The 16,585-nt window shown below is 25.4% G+C and overlaps 1 protein-coding gene across 3 annotated transcripts in view; it reads left to right on the top strand.

Annotated features, from left to right (window-relative positions):
* The window catches only part of LOC107066912 (uncharacterized), a 92,488-nt gene that overhangs the window by 41,817 nt on the left and 34,086 nt on the right, over positions 1-16,585 (top strand). For 2 of the 3 annotated variants that reach the window (XM_015321965.2, XM_015321964.2), the window contains exons 8-9: positions 1,885-1,999; positions 7,207-12,040. In XM_015321965.2, coding sequence (XP_015177451.1) covers positions 1,885-1,999; positions 7,207-7,258 — 167 coding nt within the window. In that variant the 3' untranslated portion in view covers positions 7,259-12,040. Of the gene's footprint in view, positions 1-1,884; positions 2,000-7,206; positions 12,041-16,585 lie in introns of those variants that run through there. The other variant, XM_089172246.1, reaches the window with a different exon arrangement.

Raw genomic sequence — 16,585 nt, 5'->3', positions numbered from 1 at the left:
TTCTGTGAACGACACCCTATATATAATTATATACTAACGTATTTTCACTCGTTAATTTATCTTTTCTACGTTGAAGTTAAAAAAAACATAATAGTTAGGAGAAAAAAAGGGTTGTTAACGTTTCCACTCGAACGAACAAATTTCAAATTGCAATGAGAATGAATTATTGTTTTATTATTTTATTTTATTTTTTTTTTGTAACTTTATCTTTCATTTTTTTAAGACATTCCCTTTTTATTAAGAGTACAAAACAAATATGTATTTCTTAGAAATATTTATTATTATTATTATTATTATAATTACTGTAATTAATAATAATCAATGAGATGTGTTCGAATGAATATTTCTTGTTTATTTTTTTGAAAATACTTGAAATACGAGTTTAATTAACAATTGTAATTATTGTAAATTAATTCTATTCGAATAATATGATATCGTTGTATTAAAATGCAAAAAAAAAAACAAAAAAGATAACGATGATATTATTGATTAAATATTATTTAAATCATGATGAGATATTAAAGTACGTATTATATACGTTGATTACACATTTTCTCAATATAACTTTGATGGGCTTTTAATATTATAAAATATTTCTAATTAATAATTGTTTTCCACAAATTTCTACGTTATAAAAGATTATTAAATACAAAATACACGACGTTGTTATAGAATTTATATCGATTTATTATTTATTTCAAGTAGAAATAACGTACTTATGTATAAAACATTTATGTATATTATAAATATTACATAAATTATGCATTATTTATACATTCCAAAATTTAATCGTATTTTAATTATTAGATTTTTCCAAAATTTAGATATTCATTAATTTGTTGTCAATCAAATTTCTCACACCATTTTTTTCTTTATTTTTTGTTTATCCTAACTTCGTCTATTATAAATGATTTTTTTAATTACATTAAATATTACATAAATAATTCAATATTTATACGTTGAAAAAAATATAATCATATTTTTTTATCATATTATTTTTAAACATTTATAATAGATATTCATTAATTTTGTGTCAATCTTATTTCTTGCACCATGTGCACTCTTTTTATCGTTTATCCTAACTTCGTTTTTTATAATTAATTTTTAATTAAATTAAATCTTACACAAATAATGCAATATTTATACATTCAAAAATGTAATCGTATTTTTGTCATTTTATTTTTCAAAAATTTCGAAATTCATTAATTTTGTATCAATCAAATTTCTCACACCATTTTTTCTGTATTTTTTGTTCATCCTTCAACTTTGTTTTTTAAGATTAATTTTTAATTAATTAATTTTTTGAAGTTTACAGAAAAAAAAGTTGTCAGATAATACAGATTGATTTTATTTTTATTCTAATTTTTATTTTAATTTGGTATGGAGTGAAAAAAAAATTGAACGATTGATTAAAATACATTATTGATTACTTATTTAAAAGAGAGAGAGAGAGTGAGAGAGAGAGAGAGATAGAAAGAGATAGAAAGAGATAGAAATGAATTAATTGAATAAAATATACAGAATATAAGCTTTTAATTATGTTGATTGAATTTTCTTCTTATTATCAGGGATTAAAAGATTTTATTTTAATTTTTTATATGAAAATTACGCGATATAACGCCATACAAAAATATATGTCAATTTATTTAATTTTGTATAAAAAAAAAAATAAAAAAAACAAAGAGAAAGAAAAAATAATTGTGAAATTGAATTTAACGTAAATAAATTTATTTCATTAATTATTACTTCCCTGTATATTTTTTCTTCAAAAAAAAAAAAAAAAAGAAAATACCTAATACAAATGCGCGTAGAATTTCAATTAATTATAAAAATTTGAATAAAATTAAATAGAATAAAAAAAAAAAAAAATTGGATTTGTTTCAGCTTATGTTACTTCGAGATTTCCTTCGGTCGATGTAAGCAGTGTCAAACAAGTTTTGGCATATAAATGCAAAGAAAATTCAACGGCCCTTAAGATGAAATCTATACGTTATATATGGTGAGTCTAATACATTTTTATAATTATAATATAATATTATAAATTACAAAAATTAATTATATTAATCCTTATAAGTCGTCAAATTTTTTTTGTCTAAGTGATTTTTGACATTACATATTAATTGGTTTTTTTCAAGTAGTTTTTTTTTTTTTTTTTAACTACTACTTACTATGGTACAAAAATATGTAAAACAATTTTTTTTTTGAGTATTTTTTAATAAGAAATTATTTATTTTTATTTTTTTTAAAGAGTATTACAAATATATATATATATATATATATATATGAGATTATTATTATTTAATTATTTAATTATGAAATTATATAATTATTAAATTATTTGTAATCTTTCACGTAACTTACGACCGATAAGGGTTAATTATTATATTTTTTCTTTTATGGGGTGTTTTCTCTAGTATTTTTGTTTACCTCCTCCCTACCACCCACCACTTGGGATATAAATAAAAAAAGAAAAAAAAGAAAAGTATGTATAGGAAATATTTTTTGGTGTTTTTTTTTTCTTTTTCTATTTTGTTTTTCGTTCATTTTAACTGACACAGATTTTTGTATTAAATTTCAAAAAAATCAAGCAATGAAAAAATAATTTTCAGCTTGCTTCTTGTAGTATTTTGTGTCAAAAAAAAAAAAAAAAAAAAAAAAACATTAATAAGTAACATCGTAAAATTGACCGTTTCCTAAAGAAAAATTCGTTTTCGATCTACTACAAAAGTGTACCTTTATAGTTCGCGTAAAATGAGAGCTTTCTATGGAGTAAAAAATGTGGATAAGAGACAAAAAATAAAAAAAAAAAAAAAACGAAAGAATGAAGATCGATAAAAATTCGATGAAGGAGAAAAGTGATGTTCGAGGTCGTGTCCTTCAATTCGCACACTATGCTTTTCGATTAGTTCTTGATGGTCTAGTGTAATATCATTATCGATACTTTTAGATGGCAACATTTTTATTCAACTTATTATTATTCTATATATATATATATATATATATATATATATATATATATATATATATAAGAAAATATATAAAAGGTGTATTATTTATTTATTTTATTTTATTCTATTTTTTATTCTTTTTTTTTAAACAATTATATAAAGTATAATAATTATTATTAATAATTGGCATTAGAAACTCGAAAGTTCGTGGCTACAAATATTAAATTTTGCCAGTGTTAAATAATAATTAATTATAATAAACATAATATATAATAATAATTATTATTATATTCATTTAGTTTATTTTTTTCTATTTTTTTCTTCTTTTTTTAAAAAGTGATATAAATTATTATTATTATTATTATTAATAATTGGCATTAGAAACTCGAAAGTTCGTGGCTACAAATATTAAATTCTGCCAGTGTTAAATAATAAATTATAATAAACATAATATATAATAATAATTATTATTATATTCATATAGTTTATTTTATTCTATTTTTTATTCAATTTTTGAACAGTTATAATAAAATATTATTATTATTATTATTAATTGTGTGTGTGGTATTAGGAACTCGAAAGTTCATTGCCACAAATATTAAATTCTGCCAGTGTTAAATAATAAAATATAATAAACATAATTTTATAGTAATTATTATTATATTTATTTATTTTATTCTTTTCTATTTTTCCTTTTTTTTAAAGTTACATAAATTATTATTATTATTATTATTATTATTATTATTATTATTATTATGATTATTAATTGGCATTAGAAACTCGAAAGTTCGTGGCTACAAATATTAAATTCCACTAGTGTTAAATAATAAAATATAATAAACATAATTATAATAATAATTATGATTATATTCATTTATTTTTTTTTTTATTTTTTCTTCTTTTTTTAAAAAGTTACATAAATTATTATTATTATTATTATTAATAATAATTGGCATTAGAAATTAGACAGCTCATGGCTACAAATATTAAATTCTGCCAGTGTTAAATAATAAAATACAATAATATGTATTATTATAATAATTATTATTACTGTTATCACACACAAATATACGCCCACACATAAGAAAAGGATACTGTGTCATATCCTTATCGTAATAATTCATTCCTAAAAGATTATTACTCTCTCTTGGTTAAACATAAGGAGAGAATTCTACTACTACTATGTTTCTTATCATTGAATTTAACTCTCTCTCTCTCTCTCTCTCTCTCTCTCTCACGAGTCATAGGAATACTTAATAATCCGTCCCACGCTCTAGTGGTAAATAATAGACCTATATACACAAATTCGTGCTTTTAGGATAGTATCACGGTCGACTTCATTCTCAACTCAAAGGTGCAACCACGAATATCAAACTCGAATGTCCGATATCGTACAATAGCGATCGTTGAAGTATGCTGATCAGCAAATAGAATTTACCTCCCTTCCCTTCTCAACCCCCCATTCCACTCCCACTACCCCTACTACTCTCACTCTCTTTAGTTTTGTCCCTATAGGAAGTTGCGTCAGAATTGAAAGCAGAATACGTTTGAAAACCGGGAATACATTACGCATATGTTAACAATATTTTGTTATTATATATATTATTAATAACAATGTTATTGTTATTAATAATGTTTCTTTTGGAAAAGAAAAATGCATTTTTGTGTGTTATTCTTTTGTAGTTTATATTAATATTTATTTTTATTTGATTCGAATGATATTTTAGTATTTGAATAAAAGAAAAAAAATGTATGCAGTTTTTTATTTATTTATTTATTTATATTTTTTTTATTGAAATTATTACGTCAATACGTGATGCAATATATCAGATTTTTATTACAATTATGTTATAGGCTTGTATAATATCCAAATTTTTTGTATTATTTTTTATTATTTTGTGTTCTTAATTATTTTCTTATATATATTATATAATATTACGAAATGTATGCAGTTTTTTATTTATTTATTTATATTTTTTTTAATTAAAATTATTACGTCAATACGTGATGCAATATATCAGATTTTTATTACAATTATGTTAGGCTTGTATAATATCCAAATTTTTTGTATTATTTTTTATTATTTTGTGTGCTTAATTATTTTCTTATATATATATTATATAATATTATACTAAAAACTATTTCTACAACAAATGATTATTAAGTTGAGTACGAGATAATTCAATAAAAAAAAAAAAGGAATAAAATTTATATAATAATGCAATATATAATTATTTCTTTTCAATAAGATGTACATAATATGTTCAATAAGGTTAATATCCGAGGAATGAAAATTCAATGTTGCAATAAGTGTAGTAGTACGTTGATCGATCGTTAATTAGCGAATCCAATTGACTATCAAATACGATAGAAATTGAAAGAGAGAGAGAGAGAGAGAAAGTGAGAGAGAGAGAAATAGAAGAGGCCCTCGTTAATTTTCTATCCAACTATCCAATCAGCGCTAGGATGAATTCAGAAATTGGCTTGGCAAATTTCTTGATGATTGCTAACAAAATGTACAGGTTCAACACGTGTCAATAATTATAGAAGAAATTTGACAATTGTTATACTTGTTGATAAATTCATATGCCATCTTCCTAAGTTTCCTATTGTTTCATTTCTAATTGTTTAATATTTTTTTAAAGTAATCCAACAAACACTATTACAATTTTTAAATCTCAGAACTTTGTTCTCTTCTATTTTTTATAATACACTCATAGGTTCAAATAAAAATCTTTTTTTTAAAACTAATTCAACAAACTCTATTGCAATTTTTTAATCTCAAAACTTTGTCCTTTTTTATTTTTTCTAATACATTCATAGGTTCAAATAAAAATATATTTTTTAATTAATCGAGCAAACTCTATTGCAATTTTTCAATCTCAAAACTTTGTTCTTTTTTTATTTTTAATAATACATTCTATTCTTTCTTTTTTAAATAATTCTCAATTAAAACAAACAATCATAGGTTTAAATAAAATCTATTATTATTTTCATTTTATATAGTTCATTTAACTTACATTAGAAAATACTTAAGCAATTTGTGATAATAAGTTGAATGTTCGTTTAATTGGAAATCATTGTGTATACATACATATATATATAATTTTCATGTACGGATATATATATGTATATGTATATACACCTGGTGTATCGGCATAATTGATTCCATAGTGGTTTATATCAAACTTAGGATAATCACGGATATATTCTCACGTTTCAATGTACAACGTTGTACGCTAATATTCACTAATCTCACGTTTCCCTATGGATATTGGGGGTAGATTTATGTGGTTTATAGTTTGTTTGAAATCTATGTTTACGGATAGTGTATTTTAAATGAAATCGATTACTTTGATGATGATTTTCCAACGATAGAAATTTATTTCGATAACGATTTATTCCATGACCGATCGACATAATTTATTAACATTATCATCAATTATCATAATTAATGTATAATTATCTCGTGGTCTATAGTTAAATGAATTTTAGAATGATGTAGGTTCGTTTGAAGTATTCATTTCCATAGGTGTCATCATTTAGTTTAAATTTAATTCTTCATTTGATCACGAATTTTCACGATAAGGATTAAATCAATGGAAATATTCAATTATTTCGATAATTAATTAAATCATAAAATAAAAGTTACGTGTAATTAGAATATTTTCATGGTGATAGAAATTAATTTAAATAGGAAATTGGAATGAAAAGTTTTACGTATAAATGACCTCGTACATACGGGATCATTTACAACCCCTATTATAGATTACACAGTTAAACGTAATCAATTTATCTAAAAACAAAAACACATACACATTTTGGGATTTTTGGATAATTTGAAATTTACTTTGTTTATTTTTAATTAATTTCAATTCTTTTTTTCATGAAATTTTTGATGTTACTTATTTCCAAGAGTTTCGATTGAAGAGTATAAATATTCGATTAGAATGTTTCTATCAAAATCAAAAAGGTCCGTGAAATAGGACGTTTTAGGTTTTCATTTAAAAGAAAGAAAAACCAAAAAAAGGGAACCAGGTCAAAATCGGTGGAGGGAGGAGCACAAAAAAGAGAGAAAGAATAAAAAAAAACAAGAGAAATATAAAGTACACAAAAAACCAGATGGTGAGGATGAGTATGAGGATAAGGGTGAGGGAGGGTGAGAGGGTGAAGGAAAGATCGATATAATCTGCGGTTAAATTTGGTCTGGGTTTGTTATTTTTTTTTCTTTTTTTTTTTTTTCATGTTGTTGTTCCAGCGAGAGACAGGACACGGACACGTCGCCGAGGGCTGAAGCCGAGGACAAGTGAGAGGGGGCAAGGGGTGCGTGCGGGGTGCAGCCCACCCTTCTACTTCGCCGCGTCCTCCCGCACCCTCGGTCCATCCCGAACCCGCAACGCCCTTCGAATGACCATCAACCAATTCGCCACAACCACCACAACAACAACAACAGCAACAACAACAACAACAACAACAACAGAAACAACAACAACAGTAACAGTAACAGCAGTAGCAACAACAGCAGCAGCAATAATAATAATAATAGCAACAACAATAGCAATCATCATAATAATCATCAACACCAACAACGTCGTCGTAATCATCGTCACGATCATCGTAATAACAACAATAATAACAATACTAATAACAATAACAACAACAACAACAACAGCAATAATAATAACAATCAACATCGTTGTAATAATAATAATAATAATCATCGTAATCATCGTCGTAATCATCATCGTCAGGATGAAGATGCTGACGATGATGATGATGAAGAACAACAGCAACAACAACAACTGCAACAATTGCAACATCAACATCAACAACAAGAACAACAAGAACAACGACGACGTACTCTAGAAGATAATTTAACGGGTAGAGAAACAACAACCGTAGGAGAATCTTTGAGTTCAGGAACAACTTCATCATCATCCCTTGGGGGTTTAATGCGGTTGCATGCCATACACCATGCCCTCCAAGCAACCCTTCGTACCGCTGCGGCATCCTACTTTTAATCGACATCCACATAAAACAACCCCCACATCCATATCCACATCCACGTTTACGTTCACATTCACGTCCACTTTCACCTTCACCACCCCCAGTACTATTCCTACTCTTTACCCCTAACCCCTAAACCCCTAAACCTAATTCTAATTCTGTTACGCTTCCGAATTCGATCTCATCTCGAGAAGGAAAAGTTTTCACGTGAGAGGTACGATGAAGAAGTGAAAGAAAAAAATGGGAGGGATGATCGTTGCGACAGATAAAAGAGGGTAGTACGTACGTGTATGTGTATGTGTATATGTGTGTTTGTGGGGTTGTTGGGTTTATTTCGTTGGTCCCCCTTTCTTTGTTAAGTTGGTAATCGTTTTCTACGACGAGTTCGTTTTTTAAAACACCTTATTCTCTTTTTCTTTTTCTTTTTCTTTTCTTATTTTATTTATGTAAATAAAAGAAATAATTCTTTTTCTCTCGTTGTCGTGTGTTGGTTATTTTTTTTCTTTTATTTTTTTTCAAAGAAGATGGGTGATGATGAAATATGGCACGGGTGCCGTTTGGGAATTAAATCGTATACGGTGATTTTTTATTTTTCTTCCTACGTCTTGGGGGAAATTTTCTATCGGTTGAATTTGTTTTCTTTTTTTTTTTTTTTCTTTTCTGCCTCAAACCCCCTGAAAATGTAAAATGGAAAGGAAGTTTGTGTTACAACTTAGTGGAGTACAAGTCTATGAAACGTTAAAGGTAAGGATAGTTGAAGTTTCAATTTTTGGTTGTTGGTTTGCTTTTCATTTTTCTAATTCTTCTCTTGTTCTTTAGAATAATAAATTTATTAGAATGATTAATAGGGAAAAATAATTTTAAAAAGATTGTTTATTGAACACGTGTGTTCTGTTTGACATTTAGAAAAATTGAAATTTAGTAGTTCTTCGTTTCTTTTTTTCTTTTTTCTTTTTCGTTATCTGAGTTGAATAATGCAAAAAAGCTGAAAAGGTATAAAAAAGGAAGAAGGGGGTTTGTGGGGGATGAGGGAGGAAGAAAAAAGGGTGAACAGAATAGGAAGTAAGTAAGATGAAGGATTTTTTTCTGCTGTTTAAGCGATTTTATTCAATAGGTATTGCACATTTTTTTTCCTTTTTTTTTTTTTTGTTAACGTGAGATCGAGGCTGTAAAAGGGAAATAAAAAGCAGAAGAAGAAAAAGAAATGGAATAAAATGAAATACACAAGTGAGAAACGATTTGACTCGTTAGTTTCGGTTTGTTCGTTAAAATTGTTGGTAAGACGCTTATGTTGTCAACGATTTGATAGAAAAATGTCAAATGTTCAAGGGAAAACGATAAATAATGAACGGATTTGATATAAAAAAAAATATATATATTTATTGATGAGGTTAAATCGATAAATTATATATATATATATCTGTGTAGTTGTTTTTTTCTTTTTCTTTTTCTTCCTAATATTTTTATTTTGTCATTTTATCGTATGCTTATAATAGTTTAAATGAAAAAATTGTTAATACAATTAATTATTCGTCATTATACAGGGTATACTGGTAATAATTATATCAATTTATTATTAGTATTATTTTTAAAAAGAAATTTTTTTTAAAATTGAAAAAAATTTTACGTACACATGTTCAGTATTCATTTATTTTTTTTTCTTTTATTTTTTTTATAATTTAGCGATTATAAATTTAATAGATTGATCAATCAATTTGTTTATTTTTTAAACGCGTAATCTATAAAATTTTTTCTTTTTAATTAATTTTCTTTTCTTTTTTAACACGAATTGTACTTTTATTATTATTATTATTATTATTATTATTATTATTATTATTATTATTATTATTATTATTATTATCTCGTTATTCTATTTTCTTTTTCTTTCTTTTTTTATATATACAATTATAAATTAGAGATTAGAATTTGAAAATTTAAACAGAGAAATATATATATTTTTTTAAATTAATTTTTTGCTTTTGTTTTTTTTTTCAAGAAAAATTCTAAAAATATTTTTTTTTGTCGTACAATTAAAAATTAGAAATTCTAATGATAAAATTGATAATAGATAGATACAATATCCTCCCATTTTTCTACAGGGTGTATCAATAAATTATCCTTCAATAATAATTTCATTTTTTCTTATTTATTTTTTTTACTTTTTTTCTTTATACTTTTTTCTCTTTCAATCGTACAATCTCTTATGATAAATTTTTCCTTGAAAAGTTAAAAGTAAAAACAAAATAAAAATACAGCAATAATAAAAAATGATGATAGAAATAAATAAACAAGAACAATTTTACTTCCAATTGTTTTTCATTTTAACAAACGTTATATCGGATTTGATTAAAAGAAAAAGAGTGGAGATAGATAAAGAAAGAATTGAAGAAAATACGAATTAGTTAATCACGCGAAAGGAAACGGATAAACAATAACGGAAAACATCTGCGTCGGACTTGTTTAGATTCGGAGTAATGTTATCGAACGACGACACATCGATTTGTAGAATCTAATGAAGGACAAGGAGGAGAATAATAAGAAATAGAAAAAGAAAGAAAGTCGAAGAAATAGAGAGATAAAGAAATAGATAGATAGAAATCAATAGAAAATTCTAAGTCTCGTTTAAAGTGAACCTAGTCGTTATTTTCAAGTGGGTTTTTTGTTTCTTTTGTCTTTGTTCTTTTTTTTTTTGTTTCAATTAAATCAAAATCTAATATCATTCAATTCGAATCTCACTTAGTTTCTTGTCTCTTATAACAAACATTTTGTATTTTTTTTTGTTTTTACATCGAGGATTGTCAATATGAAATAAACGAAAGAACAAAATTTTCCTATATTTTATTTATTTTTATTTTTTATTTCTAATACGTGCCAATAATTTGATGATAGTCAATTAAAGAAAAAAATAAAGAAAAACATCTTTGAAATATATTTCATGCGTATTTTATTTTTTATTTCTTTTTTTTGTTTTTTTTTGTTTTGGTTTGTAATAAAAATAATTTCAATATGAATTAAATCATAATAATTGAAACCCCCCCCCATCGTTGTTTTATTATTAAATTTATTTATGATCTATACACGAACTCGTCGTTGTTACGTTTAATACAAATTTTATTAAAAATTTTGTTAGAAATAATTTATGAATATTCAACAAGGAGACAGGGCAAATAATAATAAAAAATATTTTTAATGATAAAAGAAGACAAAAAATAATCTATTGTAAAAAACAAAGAGATGATGATGAAGATAATACACATCAACATATATACATACACACGCACACTAGAAATGTTACGTAAACGAAAAAGAAAAAAATATATATATATATACACACAGAACAGTATAAATAAAAAAAAAATCTAAGAAAAAGATAAAAAAAAAAAAACGAACGTGGTGCTCTCGGAGGTGTACCCGACGAGTCGAAGGATAAATAAATAAAAAAAAAAAAAGAAAAAGAAAAAAGAACAAAAAAAGAAAAAAACAACCGAATTCATTCGGAGTTCGAATTGTGGGAGTGGAGAAGGGCCTTTGGCGAGGGGACGCGATATACGATTTACAAACAAACAAAAATAAATAAAATAAATAAAATAAAATAAAATAAATAAATAAATAAAATCACATAATGGGGGTCTTATTAACGAGGGGCATATGGAAAAAATAATTAAAAAATGGAAAAAACAAAAAAACAAATAGTGGAAATAAAGTTAGAAATTCGACTTCTTTGTATAAGTCGAAATTAGTGAGATGAAACGAGTGTGATGATAAGTTAGAAGAAGAATGCGTGCATGCGTGTATGTGTGCGTGTGTGTGTGTGTGTCGCGTGTCTTCGAAAAAAATAAAAAAAAAAAATTCATAATCGCTTGCTCGTTTTCGCGTACATGCGTAAAAGCATGTGTGGTGCCTCAGCATCGTTTACGAGCTCGTGTTGTTTACGTGTAAATTTGAACGCGTGAATATGCGTGTACGTGCAATTTATGTACCGTATCTATCCGAAAAAAAACGTTTTTACGAATTCGACTCGACCAATGTGCACGCGCACGTGTCCTCATCTCCACGCGTTTCGAGTTATGATTTTCTTTTTTTTTTTTCAAAAAGAAAAAAGAAGAAATCAAATGTTTATTTAATTGATAATTATTATTTATTATTTATAGGATTTAATTAATAATTATTATTTATTTAGTCGATATGCAATTTTAAATAGCAAATTTTTCAGTAAATTTTTCTTTTCTTGCTTTGATTTTATATGAAGTTTACTACGCATCCCTCTAGTGGCCAAAATTGGAATCTTCTCGCGGCCATTTAAATAACTAACGCCATATTGAAACTCATCAATAACCGTGGCTTAAAATCTTGGAATTATCATTTTCTTTTAGACGACAATTAAATTACATATTAACATATTAAATAATTTCTTTAAATTATGAACAACAACCATTGTAAAATTCGAAATATGAAAATAACGATCTACGTGTATCTTCGTACGAATGAATTTTTGTTTTGTTTAGAGGGTACCGATCGAGTTCGTGTAAATAGTGTAAAAACATCGTTGCCATTATTACCCTCTACCCTTTTTGTGATTCTCATACGAAGATATAAATATCTCGTTATTATAGTTTTTCCATTTTTTTGTTTTCAACTCAAATAACGATGGGGAGTGGACACGTGTGTGTGTGTGTGTGGGTGTGTGTGGAAAGTGATCGAGAAAAGTAAAAAAAGAGCAAGTTCGTAAACTCGTTTTGGTTTTGGCTGTGAGACGTGACATAGTCACGATGAGACGACCATGCGGGTACAACGAGTGACCCTTTTGTGCGTCAAGTGTAGAAGATAAACGAGGGATGACGATATCACTCCCTTATTCGGGGGATGATAATGGTCCATACTTTAGAAAATGTTACACGAAGAATGTTAAAGGCGAATTTACGAGACATAAAGAAAGAAAGAGAAAGTGAGAAAGAGAGAAAGAGAGAGAGAGAGAGAAAGAGAGAACGTAATAATATTTAACAAAATGAAATTAAAAAAAAAGGTTAAGGAATGTAAGAACGATCAAATTTGATTCGTTCAACGACCCTACCGGAATACAAGGGTAGAATTTCGTATAAAAAATACGCCTAAATTTATACTTACACATATTGTACATTGTACATATGTGTGTAAGTCTTTATAAAAGTATGTATGTACGTATGTATATATTATTGTCGTTATTATTATTATTACTATTATTATCATTATTATTATTATTGTTATCATTTTAAAATTAATTATTATTATTATTAGTATTATTATTGCGATAGTTATAATAATTATTTTTCTTTTATTATTATTATTATTATTATTATTATTGTATTAAATATTATTAACAGCATAGAGATGAACTTATATATATATATATATATATATATATATATATTTATAAATATATTATTTGTTGGGAGAGATAACAAAAAAAATATTATTATATTACATATATTTAGGATAATTTATTTGTTGATTTGGTGATATAGAAAAATACAAAAACATATATATATATATATATATAAGATTTTTATAGTAGCGGCCACTGTGAATTACAACAATATAAGGTCGGCCTATAAGAGTAAATATATTATTAGTAAATTTGATGATGATAATGGTGATGAGAAAAGAGTGCGTAGTTTGTACTCAGTTTTTTTTGCATCTATCGAATTTAAAAAAAAAAAAAGAAAAAAAAATAGAAAACACACACACACACAAAATGCGACGTGTAGCCGATAACGTTAGGAAAAGAAAAGAAGAAAAAAAAAAGAAATAATAATAATATATAGAAACACACACAGCTGATAATTGTGTAAATGCGTTTTTAACAGAGTTTTGCGTCTTAGTAAAAAATTGATTTTTTCCCTTTGCGTTTGGAGTTTAAAAAAACGAAAAAGGGTGAGACAGGAGTAAAGGGGTGAGGGGGTGAAAGAAGAATCACAATTTGCGCGCAGTTACTTAAATTTTTTTAAATTAACGAGTTATGCGACGAATATTTTCTAAATTCAATTTGTGCAATAAAAACAAACGAAAAAGTAGCAATAAACAAACTAACAAGCAAATAATCATCTACATTTTGTGGAAGACACTTTACGTAATTAACATAAAAAGAAAAAGAAATGAAATGAAATGAAACGAAACGAAACGTACGGTCGTCGAGATCGGGATTTTTCTTCTCTTTTGTTTTTTCTTATGTTTTTTACTTGTTATATCAATAACGAATCGTATGAACCACAAAAACAAATGAAAAAGAAATAAAAACCAATAATCCAGAACAAAGGGAAACATCTGTTAATTAAGTCGATCGAAAAAAGAAAAAGAAAAAAGAAGAAAGGAAAAAAAAGAGAAAAAACAAATCCTATTGGGATTTATCGGAAAACTATTTTTTGTTTGATTCACGTAGTGTGCATCGAATATGGCCGACAAATGAAAGCACGTTGTCCGCCATTGTTGTCTTGTTCGTTGTCGTTCTGCTGCCATTAGAAAATAATCGTTTAAATAGAATTTAAAGAAAGAACAAGAGAGAGAGAGAGAGAGACACGACAAAGACCAGAATTTAACGCGAAAATTTCTAACTCTTAAAAACAACAATACTTTTTATTTATTTGATAAATATTTTTCCACGAATCGAGATAATGCCGACGATGTGGTCCCATGTGTATCGAGAGAAACGTGTATACTGTGAAATAAATAGAAAAACAAAAATAAAAATAGAAAAATAAATAATACTAAAAGAAAAAGAGAGAAAGGAAAAGAGAGAAGAAGTAGACAGTGAAAAAAAAACAAAACAAAAACAAAATAACAGATAAAACATGACGGATAAAAAATGAATTCTAACCTAAAAAAAATTTTTTATATATGAACAAACGAAGAGTAATATTTTAAAATGTTTTGTGCAAGACATTTTTTGGATCAGCAACATTTGGCGAGACGTGATCATCGTTCGAAAAAATATAAAAACCGAATAAAAAGAAAACAAAAGTAAAAAAAAAAAATAAAAAATAAAAAGGAGGAAACAAAAAGAAATGCAAGAATAGAAATGCAGTTCTCTCAGCAATAATTTTTTCCATCCTATCTATCCTCTTCTCTTGGTTTGTCTTTCTCGTTGTTATTTCCGTTTTCGTGTGTGTTCACAAATAATATATAAAATAAAAGGAAAAAGATAAATGTAAAAAAAGAATAAAATAAAAAAAAATAAAAGAGCGAGAGAGAGAGAGAGGAATAGAGAAATACAATTAAATACAAAAGTTAAAATTTAAATACGAAAATTCACACAGCAATAATAATAATAATAATAAAATTAATATTAATAATAAACATAATAATATATAATAATAATAATAATAATAATAATAATAATAATAATAATAATAATAATAATAATAATGATAGCAATTATATAAATAATAATAATAATAATAATAATATTAATTCGTAATCGTAGAAACGCGTAATGTCGAGAGTAATATTATAATATATTATATTAAAATTATAATAATAATAATTATAATATAATATGCAATATTAATAATATTAAAAATAATTAATAAAAGATAATATTATTAATACGCAATATTATATTTGAATATATATTATATTTACAAAATATTATATAATATATTATAATAATAACGAGGAAATATTTAGAAGAGAGAAAAAAAAATGAAGTCAACAAATAAATAAATAATTAAAAACGAAAAATCACGTCACGCACAAAAGCATAATCATTGACAATGGAGGAGGTGATACGCATGATCGTCGTTGTCGTCGTCGTTGTCGGCCTTCTCTCTTTATTGTCTCCGATAGAAAAGAAAAGAAAAGAAAAAAAAAAGAAAATGGAAAAACACGTAAAAAAAAACATACTAACGATGCACTTTAGAACGCGTGTACGTGCATAAAAATGTAAAAAGAAGAAAAAAATCCCATAAGATCGCGCATTGTTGTTGATTCGTTCTGATAGAAAAGTGTGAGGAAAGTATACATACAAAAATTAAAAAAACAACAATATATATAATAAACATGAAGTAAATAAAAAAAATAGATGATTATATACAAAAAAAAAAGAAATGAACGAATATAAATGAACGAGTGAAAAAAAATATATACATATATATATATATATAATATAGAAAAAAAAAAATAGCCAATCGCACCTCTCTTCTAGTGTATCTACACTCTTTTAAAAAACAAAAAAAGTTTAGATGAAATACATTACATATATATATATATATATATATATATACATATGCATATACGTATTTGTACAATACGAAAATCTTTTGTTTGTTTTCTCGGACAGACCAAGATGGTTCTTCGATTTTCTTATACATTTCGAGAAAAAAAAACCACGTGCATATGCATCAACACACACGTATATATATATGTAATAATATCTAGTAATAATTAATGTTCTCTTTGTAAAGTTATAATGAAAATCTATATGACATAACCTATAAAAAGAAAATTATAAAAAACGACATTAATTATTACTAGATTTCAAAAATATCTTTCTCCTTGTTTGAAATATTTTTTAATGAATTATTATCATCATCATTATTATTATTATTAATGAGGAAGGTATATATATAAATGTGTGTTTGTGTGCATGCACGCGCGTG

The sequence above is a fragment of the Polistes dominula genome, unplaced genomic scaffold (genome assembly GCF_049000335.1).
Source record: "Polistes dominula isolate Pdom_NZ unplaced genomic scaffold, Pdom_raw_medaka contig_28, whole genome shotgun sequence".
Lineage (NCBI taxonomy): Eukaryota > Metazoa > Arthropoda > Insecta > Hymenoptera > Vespidae > Polistes > Polistes dominula.
This window is presented reverse-complemented; position numbering and strand designations above follow the sequence as displayed.